Source organism: Molossus molossus, unplaced genomic scaffold, assembly GCF_014108415.1.
Source record: "Molossus molossus isolate mMolMol1 unplaced genomic scaffold, mMolMol1.p scaffold_m16_p_13, whole genome shotgun sequence".
Taxonomy (NCBI): Eukaryota; Metazoa; Chordata; class Mammalia; order Chiroptera; family Molossidae; genus Molossus; species Molossus molossus.
Window position 1 is genome coordinate 27,097,559 of NW_023425348.1, and position 17,211 is coordinate 27,114,769.

At 37.0% G+C, this 17,211-nt stretch overlaps 2 protein-coding genes across 7 annotated transcripts in view; one reads left to right on the plus strand and one right to left on the minus strand.

Moving 5' to 3' along the window:
* The window catches only part of ANKRD49 (ankyrin repeat domain 49), a 42,917-nt gene extending 40,273 nt beyond the window's left edge, over nt 1–2,644 (minus strand). For all 5 annotated transcript variants that reach the window (XR_004959254.1, XM_036258872.1, XM_036258870.1 and 2 more), the window contains exon 1: nt 2,599–2,644. The gene's annotated coding sequence lies outside the window, so the exon portion shown is untranslated. The remainder of the gene's footprint in view (nt 1–2,598) is intronic.
* Nucleotides 2,645–2,796: 152 nt separating this feature from the next.
* Nucleotides 2,797–17,211, plus strand: part of MRE11 (MRE11 homolog, double strand break repair nuclease) — a 64,169-nt gene continuing 49,754 nt past the window's right edge. For both annotated transcript variants that reach the window (XM_036259434.1, XM_036259436.1), the window contains exons 1-6: nt 2,797–2,900; nt 3,645–3,755; nt 5,409–5,541; nt 9,346–9,506; nt 12,733–12,820; nt 13,639–13,780. In XM_036259434.1, coding sequence (XP_036115327.1) covers nt 3,736–3,755; nt 5,409–5,541; nt 9,346–9,506; nt 12,733–12,820; nt 13,639–13,780 — 544 coding nt within the window. In that variant the 5' untranslated portion in view covers nt 2,797–2,900; nt 3,645–3,735. The remainder of the gene's footprint in view (nt 2,901–3,644; nt 3,756–5,408; nt 5,542–9,345; nt 9,507–12,732; nt 12,821–13,638; nt 13,781–17,211) is intronic.

Below are 17,211 nucleotides of genomic sequence, written 5' to 3' on the forward strand. Positions count from 1 at the left end.
AGACTTCTAAACAAAAAACTACTTGAAAGAATCAGGGATCCCTAGAGATAGAATAAAAAAGATGTGTTCCAGTCTATTATCAGTGCAGATATCTTGATCATGACATCTGTAATAGTTATTCTATTTTTTCTTTAATAATTTCAGGCTTGGGAAAATTCACTGCTTTAAAAGTAGTCTTATTCATTGATTGACAACTATAGTTCTTAATTAGCTTTTCGTTTTGAAACTGAATTTTGGCCATCATTCACTCCTTCATTTAACAAATATGAATAGAATACCTGTTATGTGCCTGTGTTTGGGTACTGGGATTCAATAATGAACAAGATCCACATCTTAACCTCAAGAAGCTTACTGTCAAGTTGGAGTGACTGGAAAAGACAGCAGGATAAGTGCTATGACAGGACCATGTCCAGATATAATAAATATTCTGGGGGTGGGGAGTGGTCATCATTAACCGGGTCCTAAGGGATTAGAGAGGGCTTCCCAAAGGAAGTGATGCTTATGTTGCTAGGCTGCCATATGAATTTATAAACCAAAACCAGCTTAAAGAGTTACATAGCATATTAAACTTTAATCAGTCAAAGAAAAGGAGGAGAATAGATATTTTAAAAATACCATTTCTACTTATTGAAGTGATTACTATGCAAGGTATATAAATGTCTAGTCACTATATTGTGAAACTAATATAAATTGTATTGTATGTCAATTGTAATTGAAACTGTATTTTAAAATACAATTTTTCAGCCTCTCCTATATTTGTTTGAATTCAAGGCTCTTCCCAGATGTTACTTCTTCCATTAAGTCTTTCTTAATCCTCCAAATTAGATCTCTCTCAAATTCTACTTTGTGTGTGTGTGTTATTTATCATCTTATTTCACCACTAATTTTGTTTTGACCTTTTTTTTTTTTTTCATCCTCACCCGAGGACATTTTTCCATTTTTTGTACAGATAGAGTGGGAGGGAGAGAGAGAGAGAAACATGGACCAACCAGGGCCGGGGACAAACTGCAACCGAGGTACATGCCCTTAGCGGGAAGGGAACCCGGGTCTCTCCGGACCGCAGGCTGATGCTCTAACCGCTGACCCAAACTGGCCAGGGCTGTTTTGCTCTCTTAAAAGATAATAGTTAAGTATAGGAACTAGCCCTGGCCGGTTTGGCTCAGTGGTTGGATCGTCGGCCTGTGGTCTGGAGAGACCCAGGTTCGGTTCCCGCTAAGGGCATGTACCTAGGTTGCAGTTTGTCCCTGGCACTGGTTGGTCGTACGTCGATTTCTCTCTCTCTCTCTCCCTCCCACTCTATCTGAACAAAAAGAAAAATGAAAGGATGTCCTCGGGTGAGGACCAAAAAAAATGTATAAAAACTATATTTAACATATTTATGTCCCACTCACATACAGGAGGCATTAAGAAATATTGTAGAATTAAATTTAATTAAATTCCTACCACTTGATTTGGACTGAAATGGATTCTGAAAAGTTGGAGATTTAGTCATACCCCTAAGATACTTACTTCCATCTAATTTTACAAGTTTAATAGTATACACTCCTAATGCAGCATTAAATGGTACTACTAGTGCCAAGAGCATTAAATCTATCATTCATGACTAGTACCTTCTCTGGGCCTGTCACTTCATTTTAAATTGTAAGGATTTTTTTCACTAAAGAAGTTCCAAGCCCTGTCCAGCTTTTCAGTCTATGAGAAAAACTATCAGAATTGCTTTATGTTTTAATGGTTCTCACTTTTTTCTTTATTCTCAAACTATCCTCTGAACTTTGCAACACGAAAATGACCACACATTAATTCATGAAACAATAAATACCAGTAAATAACAAAAAATTCACTTGTTACAGATCTCATGGGCCAACTCTATTTTTTATAAAGCCCCTCTTTTTATAAATTTTGAATGTATTGCTCCAGATACAATAAATTACACATACAATTTTATTGGTGGATTTAATGTAAAAAGTTAAACCCAGGTGCATCTCCCTGGTTCAATTATTAAAAAAGCAATCAGGATTTTTAGTTGGTGATATTCCATACTTGGAAGAAACAGGGTGTTTCTTAACATAAAGGTCACATTCACAAAGTGAGAGGTGGGGCCCTAAACCCATTTTACAGGTGAAGGGGGGGGGGGGCTGGAATAGATTAAAACAACTTCCCCTAGATTAAGGAATTTCAATGGAAGTGAAAAAGCCCACATTTTCTAAAAAGTTTCACTTCATTTTTAAATTTTTTTACTGTACTAGATTCTACTGTTGTCAGTACAAAACAATCCATATGTGCTAAATCCGAGATAAGGGCTAAGGGGAAGCCGGGAAAGGCGTGAGAAACTGAGGGTCTGAATGCTCTACCTCTGGGAGTGGGAATAAGGGAGAAGGCCACCAGTCCCGGCCCTCCGGCGCCCGCTGTTCACTTCACAGGCCCGGAGTCACTCCTGCGGCCTTCGGAACAAGCAAGAGCAGAGTAACGGCTCCAGCCCCATCTAGTACCTGTGGCAAGGCCGGGGTCGACAAGTGACCCGCCCCTACGGGCCCGGGAGTTCCCAGGTGGCACAAAGCAACCAGGAAGCGTGGTACTGGGCAAGAAAGAGACACCCACCTTAGAGAGGGGACTTCGCCGCGGCAAACCTCGCTTCCGGGGTTCGTCCTCTCGGCGGCTCAGGATTGGCTCATACACGGGGGCGGGGCCTTGCGGCTACTTTCCCATCGCCCTCACGGCATTCGACAGCCAATGAAAGCCGCAGAGGACTGGAAGCGCGTACGTCATCAATGATGCATCGCGAGAGAGACAGCTGGCTTTTCTCTCCCGCCTAATTCAGGTTTAGGTCCAAGCGGTTCTCAGAGACGGGCTCAGGCCGAGCTGTTGCTTTTCTGCTCACGAATCTCACTCCCTCTTCCCGGGTAAGACAGCCTCGGTGTGGCTTTGGAGAGTCTTAAATGGGGAATTCTGGAGTCGTACCCGCCTCCTCTCTGTGCAGGATCCCCAGTGGAAGCCCAGAGTGGATGGACCCTCTGAGAAGAAGGGGCCGAGTGGGCTGGGGAAGAGCCCTGGGGGTGCCGCGTTCTGCTTCCGAGAGGCCGGTGGTGGAGGCATGTTGAGGCTTGAATCCCCACGGCACTGGGAATTTGGACGTGGCAGAAGTTTGGAGATAGCAGCTGTTCCTCCCCAAATATGCTGGCCATTTGTTCTGCAGGCGGCTGAAGGTGTTTCTCCGCAGATAACGTGTTTCAGTTTTACTTGCACTAGTTTTAAACGTGGGACCACCCTCTTTCCAAAACTAGCCCGTTCCTTTAGAAAATCTTGTGTTTGAGCAGGAAATACGGGGTCCCCTCTATGCTCCAGAGTAGCCAGTGCAAGCAACTCAAACATTTCTGCACATTCAGAGGTGTTTGTGTGCTAAACCAGAACCACTGTGTGTGACCCTTTTTGCCCATTATTTTAACAGTTTCCCATAGGGCATGGAAAAGGGAAACAAGAAATGAGCTTAATCATAACGGTGAAACTAGAATGGCACTAAAGATGTGCTATTTTCTACTCTTGACTCTTAAAAGTACAGTAGGTGCTTAGATGAAAATGAGACTTCCACTGTTGCCAGTCTGTTTTTAAAAAATGCGTGTTTTATAATAATATAATTTTGTTTTTAGAATTTGGAATCGAGTGAGTTTTATTACTTTTGAGCTCAAGACCGGACATTACTTGGGAGAGAAAACTGGTCCTAGAGGAGCTGGACTAGAAATGAGTCATACAGATGCCCTGTAAGCACCTGTCTTCTGTAATCTTGTTTGTTGCTTTTTGTTCCTAAAGCCCATCAACTATGATCAACCCTCCACCCCAAACATATTTAATAAATTAGCAGTAGGTAGCTTGACAATAAACAGAAGTAATAGTGGTCAAAAAGAATATTTGAAATGTTTAAAAATTCCTACTATATATTTACTAACTAAAAGACAATATATAGCTATAGATTGAGTCTTGCAGTAATTTGATTATGGTGCTATAGTATGCAAGTTTATGTCTTAGGTTTTGTCTTAAAGTATCGCAGGTATAAATATTCTTTAGTTTTTATGATAAAGTTTTACTAGTCAAGGCGAGTCTGGTGAAGCACATTTTTAGAGGAATAAATTGGAAATTATTTTGAGTAAAATGAAAATAAGTAAAAGGACAAGAAACAATTATGTAGAAAAAGCTTTAGACTTAGAGTCGTTCTCCCTAGTTTTAGTTCCTTGGTTAATACTGTGTGACCTTGAGCAAGTGAGCAGTTTTCTAAACTTTGCCTTAGTTTCTTCATTTGTATAATTAGAATAAAAGTGCCGTTCTCAGATTAATTTTGATGTTAAATGAGAGAATCATGAAAATACTTCATAAGTTGCTGTGAAAGCATAGGGTAGTGATCTCAAATTTTTCAGACTACTTGTGTACGTGGCAGTCTGAACTGCACGTGTCACTTAAAGTTTCTGGAGAGATCTTTTTTGGAAGAATCTTGCATATACAGATTTGAATTTTATATATATATATATATAAATAAGATTTATATATATATATAAATAAAATTATATATATATTTAAAGTTTATTATGGTTTAGTGAAAAATAGCCTGAATTTTAAAACTGGGTTTTAGTCCCATTTCTAACACTTAGTTGTGCAATAAATCAGTTAATTTCTCTGTCTTTAGCCTTCTTATGTTTCAGAGACAGCAATATCTAACTGCATGTGTGAGTTGAGAAAAGATAGATACAAAAATGTTTTAAAGAACATTAAAAGGAACATAAAGAGGGTATTAATAACTATTGCACTACTGCTTCATATGAAAGTAACTTTGAATACTATGATTTGAATGGAATTGTAAATAATTTTGTTTTGTCTTTTGGCTGTATTTGTTAATGAAACACTAACTTTGTATAGAGATTAGAGTCAAAGGGTCAACTTCAGGGGCCTGGATGTAAGTTACTAATTTATTAGCATAAAATCTACTTATAAAGTAAGAGGAAGGGCTTTTTAAATTAACCAGTTAACTCTAATTTTACCTGGAGGAGTGCAAAATGGATAAATAGCAAGTTTAGATATGGTGTCACATTCTCTTGGGTTTTTGCTATGGATCAGAATAGGAAAACAAAGCTTTCAGGTCCAGGGTACAATTGAGTGTATAAAACTAGTTGTGACGAAGTTAATTTTTTGAAGCAGTCACAGACCTTTTAAAAATTTGTGTACACTTGTTCCGTACTGAATTAGTCACAGGCAAACCATGTGATGTGAAAGATCTTTTGAATACTTCAAATTTTCAGGCTTAGTTTAAGACTAGAAAAGTAATTTTACTCCATAACTGCTGTTTATTTGTTTTATAAATTTAGGTTTCAATTTACTTGAACATTCTTTTAATGAATTATGTTGAAACATTTTTTTCAATACAGTGATGATGAAAATACATTTAAAATTTTAGTTGCAACTGATATTCATCTGGGATTTATGGAGAAAGATGCAGTCAGAGGAAATGATACATTTGTTACACTTGATGAAATTTTAAGACTTGCCCAGGAAAATGAAGTAAGTTTGGTTAATGTTTTGCAGTATTCCCTTATTCAGCAAGCTCTTTTCCCTCCTTAAAATTAGAGGTTTGTTTATGTGCTCACATTGTCTGTTTAAATATCAATATACTAAAATCCCAAAGCAGGTTTTGTGTGCTTTGTGCCTTTAATTCAAATAGGAGCTACTTTTGAAAATAGTTTAAAGATTTACAAATGTTGATGGGGTATATTCTGACTGCAGAAATGTCATAGTTTATACTGTTGTAGACCAAAAAGATAGACCAGACTCAGACTCCAAACTGGGTTCAAATTAAGAGAGTTTTATTAGCCGCTCGGCGACTGTTCCATCCTACCCAGAGGAGAGAGCAGCCCCGAGCTCAGGGAGAGGGTTGCTTATATAGTTGTCTTAGCCCCTGTTAAGGAATTAGGGCTAAGGGTTTGCAAGCAAGCAAGCACGAGCAAGCAAGCACGTACGTACAGAAGCAGATATTTGTGGTTAGCTGTTATGCCTGAAGGTGCAAGCAGTTTGGTGTACACAAAGCAGTAGTTATCTATACAGTGCAGTGGTTATCTATTAACTCTAGCAGCTAGTTCTTGCTATTCTCTTAAAGTCCAGGGGGTAAGGTCTGACTAATGGGAAAAATTTTACTGTACGTTCACATAGCATGGGTTTGTCTTTTACAATACTTTAAAAGAATATGTAGCAGACAAATTCGAGATAATACAAATGTCCAAAATGCTCAGATGCAAGGTCATATGTGATGATAAGAGCCATAAAAAAATCAAGAGTGTTTTCTGGGGTTTTAGAGGTAGAAGAGATGATATTTAGATCAGGCAAGATGCGTTTTAATGAAGAAGGTGGCATTTAACTTAGGCTTTAAAGGATGTGTAGGCTTTTGATGGGTAAAGAGCATAGAGAAAGTCCATTTCACAGAAAGCAGGAGGGAGGGCACACAGGTGAGACAATATGAGGTATGTCAGGGGAACAGCAGCTCTGGGCAGCTCACTCATGTGTTTGTTAGAAAACATCTTGAGAGACCAGAAACGTGATTTGAACTGCATTAAGGAGAGCTTCAAATGCCGGATTGAGGAGTTTGTACCCTCAATTTAGTAGCAAGTCTTCTGGCAACAGGGTTTAGCATGAATTGGAGACCAGTTTGAGGCCTTTTTAAAGTGGTAGCCTGGGATGGAAAAGAGGAAGTGAATGCAAGAAGATTCCAAAGATAGGATTTGCATACTTCATTGGTTAGTTGTAGTAGGTGGGGATGAGGGAAAAGGCCGAGAATGGTGGTGCCAATAACAGAAACAGGTTTTAAATGAGGAAGAGGTACTGCTTTATGTGGGAAGGTGATGAATTCTGATTTAGACCATTTGAATTGGGAGATTCCGGTAGGAAATTCAAGGCAATGTTCTGGCAGGCAGTTGAAATACCAGTCTAGGGCCTAAGAGAGGATCCTGTTTCCTTTATTTACTAACTCTTTTAAGTGTTGAAATATTTCTTTCCTTAAGCATTAGCTTTCCCCCCGCCCCCACTTTGTCCTTTCCTTCTCTTATATTTTCTCGTTTCCCTTCCCTGTGTTCCTTAAGTTTAACTGCCCCCTCCCCTCACAGCCCCATGCTGGTACTTCCATGTGCATTTACTTTTTGCCTTTGTTCTTCCTGACTCTGAAGTCCTCTTATTTGGTAGGGCCTTTGCTATCTACAGCCTTATTTCTACTCCCTAGTTCCTTGGAGTCTTTTTTTTAACCTTTAATTTTGAAATAATATGTCTTACAGAAATGTTGCAATAGTAGTACAAAGAATTCCTCACTCTTCACTCAGATTTTCCTACATTTTACCACATTTGCTTTATTCTCTCTGCTTACACACACAATTTTCTGAATTATTTCAGAGTAAATTGCATGTATAACAACAGTGCACTTACCAAACCAGGAAATTAATATTGATTCAATAAATTATGTTACCAGTTGCCTCAGTAATGTCTGGTATGCCAATCTGGGGGCAGGTAGGTGGAATTTAAGTCCTGCTCCAGGATTGCATTTCGTGTTAGTTGTCATATTTCTTTAGTCTTTTGTAGTCTGTCTGTCATTCATGACTGACGTTGAAGAGTGCAGGCAAGTTTTTTTCTAGCTGAGTCCTCAATTGGCTATGTCTGACACTTCCTCATGATTAGATTCACTTCTGGCTAGAAAACCACAGAAGCCAGTTCTGTCCTTTTTGGGGTTCCCTAGAGTCACAAACCAGTTTCTAAAAACATTTTTTAAAAGTTTTTTCTTCTAGTAAAATAAACATAGTAACAGTTACCATCTTAACCATTTTTAAGTGTACACTGCAGCAGCGTTCAGCACATTCACACTGTTGTGTAACCAACCTCCAAATGGCTTTTCATCTTGCAAAGTGAAACTGTGTCATTTAAACTGCTCCCCTTTTGCCTTCCCCCTAAATTTGTTTTTTACTTGTTTTGTTTTCTTCTGTGCCTTTGATGATGACCATTTTCTTCCTTTATTCAAATCATGTTCATTTTTGAAGACCTAGCTTAAATCCCACATTTTTGTTAAAGCTTCTTTGACTACTGAAGGGATGGAAAACTTTTCCCTTTCAGTCTAGGTTCTTTGGCTGGTCTGATCATTATATTGACAGATTAAGAGAAGAAAAACAGATTTTGTACATAAAAGTATGAGACTCCCTGGTAGTCAGGTAATCGAGCTTACATACTGTCCTGAGCAAAAGAAGAAGGAGCTAGAGCTTCAAAGGGAAGGAAGGCAGTTCACAGGAAGATGGGAAGAGCAGATGTTTGGTAATGCAGATAAGTCTTTCTGATATAAAAAGTCATCTCTAAATAGCCCTCTTCCTGGTATGGGCTCTCTATATAAACTTCTGGCAGTTAAGGGAAAGATAAAAATGTTTGTCCTGCCTCAGCTGGGTCTTAATTGCCTTCAGCTCAAAACAATCCCCATGCTAAAGTGGCACTTTTTGGGGTGGCATATCCCCCCCCCCCATAGTCTCCAGCAGTGATCTGTACTACTGGGATCTTTTGCATGATTAAGAACTTCATCAAATTTCTTCGGATAGATTATACACTTCTTGAAAGCATCAGTGTGTTGGACTTTTTTTTTGGTATGATTTCTCCTTTTCTTTGGTTGTTCCTAGAATGCCATTCCTCAGAATCTCATTTATTCTTCATAATGCCACCATGTTCTCAGGAATTTCCTTTCCTCAGATGACATTGTAATGTCATCTCTGCTCCTGGTTCATTTACATATCCATTCTAGTGCATGTCAGTCTGACTTATCTCCAGATGCATAACAGTTTATCTCTTCCATTAGATTTTGAACATTTTTAGGATAAGGATTATATTTTGGGCCTAGTACAGGTTATTGCACAGTCAGTATTTAATGAGGGTAGGGACATTATCTGTTTTGTAGATTGCTATTTCCTTAGCTGCCAGTGCCTGGAGGAACTGAATAATTGTGGAATGAATAATTTGAATTGAATTGGCTATCTCTTTCATAGGTTCTGTTAAAGTGCTACATTTATCCTTGATTAGAGTAATGAAAAAAATGTGATCACTTAGGGTTTCATAGCAAGAGACTTGGTGTTATAATCTGAAGATAGCTTTTTTTTTTTTTGGAAGATGGCCTAGGAACATAAATTGGAGTCAGATTAATCACCAGATTGGAAGGTCTTTTGAATGGGTAAAATATAAAATTTTAAATTTCCATCCATGATAGTATTTTGTATGATATTTTTTTTCTACCTGTTTTATCTTTAGAAAGTGTTTATCTATAAAACTTACTAATGTTAACACTTTTCTGCCGATTAGGTGGACTTTATTTTGTTAGGTGGTGATCTCTTTCATGAAAATAAGCCCTCAAGAAAAACATTACATTCGTGCCTCGAGTTATTAAGAAAATATTGCATGGGTGATCGTCCTGTACAGTTTGAAATTATCAGCGATCAGTCAGTCAACTTTGGTTTTAGTAAGTAAGTATATTTACATGCTTACATGAAGTTGTCTTATGTAGAGTATTTTCTGTATAAGATACATAAACACATTAACAATGAGCCATTTCACCTTTATTATAACCTATTTTCATAGTAAATGTAGCTCTTTGACTATTCTGTGCATCATTATATTAATTTGTAATTCCTCAATTAATTGTGGATCTGAGTATTTTCTTCAATTTCTATAGTATCCTCTTCTGTTCATATCCTTTGCCCATTTTAAAAATTGGAATTTTTGCCTATTACTCGTGACTTTGCAGAAGTTATTTAGGTATTCTAGATACTTAGCTTTTGTTAGGCATGGGTTTGCCCCCCTAACAGTGCATTATCTTTTGACTTTGTTTATGGTGCCTTTTTTTGACTGAAATATTTAATTTTGATGTAGTCAAATACATTTTTTTAAAAGATTTGTGCTTTAGGGACTTATTTATGATATCCACCAAGAACCCATGTCCATAAAGGTACTCATGCTTTTTCTTAAACATTGTGTTAAAATACCGCCTTGCATTTAGCTGAAACGTTCTGTTAGTCTTCTTCGGCCTATGCCAGTTTCTCAGTATTTCCTTGTCTTTTATTACTCTGATACTTTTGAGGTGTACTGGTCATATATTTTATAGAATGTCCCTCAGTTTGGCTTTTTCTCGTGATTAGACTAAGATTATGCTTTTTGGGGAAAAATATTCCCCACAGAGGTGAAGTGCTTTTCTCATATATGTCGGGCATACACGATATTGTTGACACTGACCCACCTGGTAAAGGTGGTGTCGGCCAGGTTTCTCTGCTGTCCAGTTCCTTTTTTCCATTTCCGTGCACTGTTTGAATGGAGTCGCTAAGTCCAGTCTGCACTCAGAGAGGAAATTAAGTTCCACTTCCAGGAGAGAGGGGTGTCAAAGAATTTATGGCCATGGTTAAAACCACCACTGTAACTTGTAAATATTTTGGGAGAGATATTTTGAGGCTATATAACCATTTTGTTTCTCTTTAAAGTTTGTCCACTGGTTTTAGCATGTATTAGTGGCTCTTGCCTATAGCAGTTATGATTGTGGTGTTCTAATGGTGATTTTCGATTTTCTACATTCTTTCTATATTTATTGAGTGGTATTCTTTAGTAAGGAAGATTGTCCCTTGGCTCCCATTTATTTATTTACTTATTCAGTTGTCTATGTCATTAGGTACTAATTCAATTGTTTATTAGTATGAACTTATTTTTCCCTCCTTTAGGTTATAATTTAATATGGTTGTAATCTGTTTTGTTGTTCAAGTAAATTGTACCAGCTTTAGCCATTGGGTGTTCTTTCAGATTGCCTATGTCCTTTTGACATAGAAGCAGCCTCCATATATGGAGGAATTTAGTATTTGATAAAGGTGGCATCATATCTCCATGAAAAATATGGATTATTTAATAAAAGTACTAGAAGAAATTGTTATACATTTTTTGAAAATCTTGATGTGGAAAAGGCTATTCTAAGTATGACACAAACCTAGGAGCCTTAAAAGAAAAGATTGGTACTTTTGTCTTTGTAAAAGTAAATTTCTGTGTGGCAAAAACTGCCCAGGAAGAATATTTGCAGCTAATTTTAAATTAAGATATACTTTTCCCAATAGATAAATAGTCCTTTCAAGTCAATAAAAAATTCATGAGTTAATAAAAAATATTGGTAAAGAATATGGACTTAGTTCACAGAAAAGGAAATAAACTGTCATTTAAACATATTAAAAGAATATGAAAGATATAAAATGAAGCTCATTCATAAGAAAGATACAAAATGAAGTATACTGAAATATTGTTCTCTTATTAGATTAGCAGTGATATGCAATCTGGTGCACATTATAGTTACTTAGGAATCTTGAAAAATACTTAATGTCCAGTCTTCAGGCCAGTTAATCTCATTGAGTGTGTCATGGGCATGGGCATTTCTTAAAAGATTTCCTAGATAACTCTAATGTGCAGCTAGCATTTAGAACCACTGGCATAGATTAAAAGCTTGATAATAAAGTATTATGTTATGGAGTAAGGGGAAACTGTCTCTCTCATGCATTGCCATTGTATTAGGTTTAAATTTGTACAGTCTCTATGGAGTGAAATTGGCAGTAGCTATCAAATTTATAAATTCACACGTATTCTTTGACCCAGCAACTTTTCTTTCTAGATAATTTCCTGTCTTCTTATAAGAGCATCTTTGTACAAGATTACTGACTCTAGTATTATTTGTAAAACAGAAGATTGGAAATGGTCTAAATGTCCATTGGTAGGTAGCTACTTAAACACATTGTAATCAATACGCGGAGTACTGTCCAGCCACAAAAGCACAAGGAAACTCCTTAAGTATGATACAGAATGATTTCTAAAATATGTTAAATGATAAAAGCAAGGTGCAGTAATCTATATTGTGCTGTCATTTGTGTAAGAAGGAAGAAGATATATTTATGTGCTTATACAGGTATAATGTAATTTTGCAAAGGTGCACTAGGAATTGTTAATGTCATTTGCCTCAGAAGAGGATCTAGATGACTAGGAACAGGAGTGGATGGGAGACTTTAAGATGCATAAGTGGTAAGTGATAGAGCTGGAATTTTTAGTTTAGGTCTTTTGGATTTAAAAGTGGATGTGTCCCTGCCCGGTTTTGCTCAGTGGTTAGAGCGTCAGCCTGCAGTCCAGAGAGACCTGGGTTCGGTTTCCGCTAAGGGTATGTACCTTTGTTGCAGTTTGTCCCCAGCCCTGATTGGGTTGTGCGGGTGGCAGAGCATCCACTAGATGTGTCCCTTTCACGTTGATGTTTCCTCCCCCCCCCCCCCCCCACTCTATCTGAACAAAAAAATGGAAAAATGTCCTCAGGTGAGGATTAAAAAAAAAAGTGGATGTGTTTCTTGCTCTCCCCTTTTTATAATAAAAACCTTAAATAGTAGCTTTTAAATTTTTGAAAACCCACTGTTTTATGCAATTCACAAGCATCATTTATGGTAGTGTTTTCTTTAATAAATAATAGTACTTTGACATATACTTGAATTGAAATAAATTGTTGCCTATGGTTTTTTTTTTTGTTTTTTTTTTAAGGCTCCAAACTTGTGGTTGTTTGCCAACTTAGATCATCCAGTTTGCCTATAACTGCATTATTTTTTGGAGGAGGATACTGGGGGAAACAGCCTCTGTCTCTTACAGAACCTTCAATTCCCTTTAAAAATTTATTTTTTTAATTTTTTTAAGGTTTCCTTGGGTGAACTACCAAGATGACAATCTCAACATTTCGATTCCAGTGTTTAGTGTTCATGGCAATCATGATGATCCCACAGGGGTAATTATTGGGTTCTTACAGGTTTTTGAAATTTTAGAAATGGTCAATTTAGTTTGTCTGTGGAAAGCAGTTCTTACTAAAATAAATAGAGTCAAAAAGTCAAATAGACTTTATCATTCACACAAGCTTTTATACTGCTTTTTGGATAATTTTTTAAAATCTGGAATAATTGGTGTGTGAGGTATGCTTTTATTTCATTAGTGCTGAGATTAACAATAAATCACCAGGAGTAAGAATAAGCAAACCTATCATTTGTGTAATGCTTTACAGTTTACCAAGTGCTCTTATATCTCTTATCTCATAGAATCTCACCTGTGGGAAATAATTGTTTCATAAACAGTTTTAAATGTAAATTAGGTCATCTTATGACCTGTTTATATTGAAATAATAATAGAGGTTCTAAACTGAAAATACTTTTTTGTTTTATCTGGTAATGAATATTATAAATCACTAGTTATCTAGCCTCCTCCTCCCACCCCCAATCTTAAGAGGCCTGTTTAATATTACAGAGCACTTATTTCATGGCCTGTTTTTATTTTCCAGTGGCCAAGACAGCACAAGTTTTGATGAAATGTTCACTTTGCATTTAGCATGTGATTCCAATTGCAGGTCATTTCTAACAGAAAAAAATATGGTTAGCAAAAACTTTTAGCATTGTAATTTTGTTTTGAGAAGACACTGTTAATCTGTTTTTGTAACTGGTATATAGAATCTGTTTTTGTAACTAGTGTATAGAATATACTTTAATAGGTAATGTGATGTGCAGATTACTTGTTTTTAAATACACATGAATGTTCTTTGAAAATATTGTTATGTAGGCTGATGCGCTCTGTGCCCTGGATATTTTAAGTTGTGCTGGATTTGTAAATCACTTTGGACGTTCAATGTCTGTGGAGAAGATAGACATTAGTCCGGTTTTGCTTCAAAAAGGAAGCACAAAAATTGCTCTATATGGCTTAGGTAAGATGGTTTTATTATTTATGTCAATAAATATGTAATTGTTTAAGCAACTGGGAAGTCAAATTCTGGAGTTAACTTTGTTGCTGTCTGGGGGGAAAATGAGGCAAATCTATATTCTTTATGAGTTACTGTAAAAATCATAGGAGGTTTTTGGTAGAAATTTTTTAATATTTAATAAGGGTCAATAGACCTGATACTTGTTTTTTAATAGCAGTTTTGGTGAAAAAAAACTTTTTTCTTTAACATCTATTTATTGTTCATTTTTTCTTTCTTCTAGACTTAGAGAATCCTGCACATTACACTTAGAGACTAGGTGTCTTGGAAGTCTTTGAGAGGTCTGGCGTCACTGCCCAGTGTAGTAATCACTAGCCTCACATAGAAGCTGAGCACTTGAACTGTGGCTCGTCTGAACTGAGATATGCTAGACGTGTAAAATACACACCAGATTCAGACTTAGAAAAAATGTAAAATACCTTGTTAATATATTGGGTTAAATAAAATATATTAAAATTATTTTTACCTGTTTCTTTTTACTTGTTTTACTTAATGTGGCCACTAGAAAATTTTAAATTCTATATTTGACCTGCATCAGTGACTCACATTATATTTTTATTAGACAGTGCTAGTCTAGAGCTGTCATCTCTAATGCTCTTAAAATTTGCCTTATCACTTTACTATCTTGAATTTATTCAGTGTCCAGCAGATAAAAGTTAGGCTTTGTTCCATATGAATGAAAGATCAAAGACATTTTTAGAGTGTAAAGTCTATTTATTGTATCTTCCTTGGATTAAGTTCAGCTTGAGATTTTATTTGTTTTATGGATACAATAGCTTTTTGTGCTTACTGTGTGTAGAGTATTAAAAAATTATATTCCATGTTAAATCAGCCTTAAATTACCCTGAGAGAAACTGGGGGAAAATTTCACACAGTTGCCTCAACACAGGTTTTATGATTTTTGAATGATTTTTGTATAATAGAAGCCTTTGAAGATCTTATTTTACTTCAGTTGTCTTTGAATATGTTTTTACAGTAATAAATTATGATGGATGGTTTATTTAAACACTTTTTCTAGGGAGCTTATAGTCTTTGTCCATTTCATAATTTCTCTAACAAGTAGAAAAGCATCAATAATATTCTAGAGATATGAAAAATGAGGTTGAGGTATATGTCTGATTCTGCAAGTGATTGAACAGAAAGTGAAATATTCTTAAACTCCACCGACTGGTATTTTAATCACTACAGTGTTAGGGTTCATAACTGCAGAAATATGGTTGATCCTCTCACTTTCAGCCTAAAGGCCTCCCATTATTTTCAGTCATTCATTTTCTCTCAAACTTTCATCTCATCCTGTTCTGTTTTCCTTAATTGGACTCTTGTCTACCCTTCACCCCTCCTCTCACCCCATCCCTTCTCTGTATACTCTAGAACTCTCTTTATAGTTAGCAAATTTCCTCATGTCATTAGGCTCTTCTCTGAGTGGTACATCTACTCTCTGATGCCCTGAGGTCACTGTGTCCCACGATTTCTCACAGCCTATTGCGGGCCTCAGGGCAAGGGGGTGGGCAGGGCCATCACTGTTCTCCTGCTGCCCTGCTGCCACTTTTTTTCTGCCTGCAGACTCCCTGCTGTCTTGGAGCTGATTGCCAACTGGCTAAACTGCCTTCCTGTCCCTCAAATTTTTCCCTACCTACAAATTTTGTGAGTGTTCTCAGTGCTTCAAGACGTAAATAGATCCACCTTCTTTGGACTTTGTATGCGTTGACTTTTCCTCTCTAGTTGTATGTTCTGTTTCTCCTTGTATTCTGTTGGCCACAGAATTCTCTTCAAAAGCTAGGCCTCTTCTAGCTCTTAGAATTCTGCATTGTTGGCTTTTCTCCAAGGCCTTCCCTAATCTCTGTATAAAGTAGCAACCACGTCCCCTCACTGATGTTCCCCATCTTAGCATCCTGACTTTTCCTCCTTTCATAATACTTAAAAACTGTAATTTGTATGTTTACTTGTTTGTGTTGACCTCCTCCACTAGACTAAGCTAATTCTTTGGGGCAGAGGATTTAAAATTCATTAAATCATTAGCCCTGGCCGGTTTGGCTCAGCGGTTAGAGCGTCGGCCTGTGGTCCAGAGAGACCCGGGTTCGGTTCCCGCTAAGGGCATGTACCTCGGTTGCAGTTTGTCCCTGGCCCTGGTTGGGTTGTGTGGTTGGCGGCCACTCGATGTGTCCCTTTCATGTCGATGTTTCTCTCTCTCTCTCTCTGTTCCTCCCACTCTATCTGAACAAAAAATGGAAAATGTCCTCGGGTGAGGATAAAAAAAAAAATTATTAAAAGGCATAGTATTAAAAAAAAAAACAAAAAAAACCCACAATATATATGACCATTAGTGGTAAATATATTTATTTTTATTGCATCCCTTTTTCTGTGTATTTCATATTGTATATGTTAGATCAAAAGTGCTATGTACTTGTGATAGAGGGATAATGAAAAACAGTACTTTAAATAGAAATTTTAATGCCAGAATGGCGCCATTAACAAATCATCAAACAAGTGCTGGCGAGGTTGTAGAGAAAAGAGGACTCTAGTACACTGCTGGTGGGAATGCAGACTGGTACAGTCACTGTGGAAAACAATATGGTGTTTCCTTAAAAAATTAAGAATTGAACTGCCATTTGACCCAGTGATCCCACTCCTAGGAATATATTCTAAGAAGCCTGACATATCAATCAGAAAAAATATATGTACCCCTATGTTCATAGCAGCACTATTTACAGTCGTTAAGACTGGAAACAGCCCAAGTGTCCATCAGTAGATGAGTGGATAAAAAAAGCTGTGTACATATACACAATGGAATACTATATGCAGCTGTAAGAAAAAAAGATCTCTTATCCTTTAAGACGACATGGAGGGACCTGGAGAATATTATGCAAAGTGAAATAAACCAATCAGAGAAAGACAGATATCATATGATCTCACTTATTTGTGGAATATAATGACCAAAACAAACTGATGAACAGAATGGACCCAGAGACATGGATGTGGGGTAGAGACTGACAAACCTAAGAAGAGTGGGGTTAGGGGAGGGAAGAGTTACCACAGAACTTATATGCATGTATGCCTAACTAATGTACATAGACAATTATGCTGGGGATGGGGTGGGGCGGCAGGGATCAGGAGGAGGGTGTCAATGGGGGAAAAGGAGAACCATCTATAACAAAAATAAATTAATTAAAAAAAATAACAATTTAAACAGAAAACTCAGATTTTTATTTCAGTTTTCTGATTTTGAAGGTATGTATGTTTGATAGGAAAACATTCTTTGAATGCATTTAACTGCTCAGCATTTGTCATGCAAGATCCTGGAACATACTAATTTGCCAATACTGATTCAAGATTTTGAATATATCACTAATAGGAGAATGAAGTGCTTAAAGAAGCAC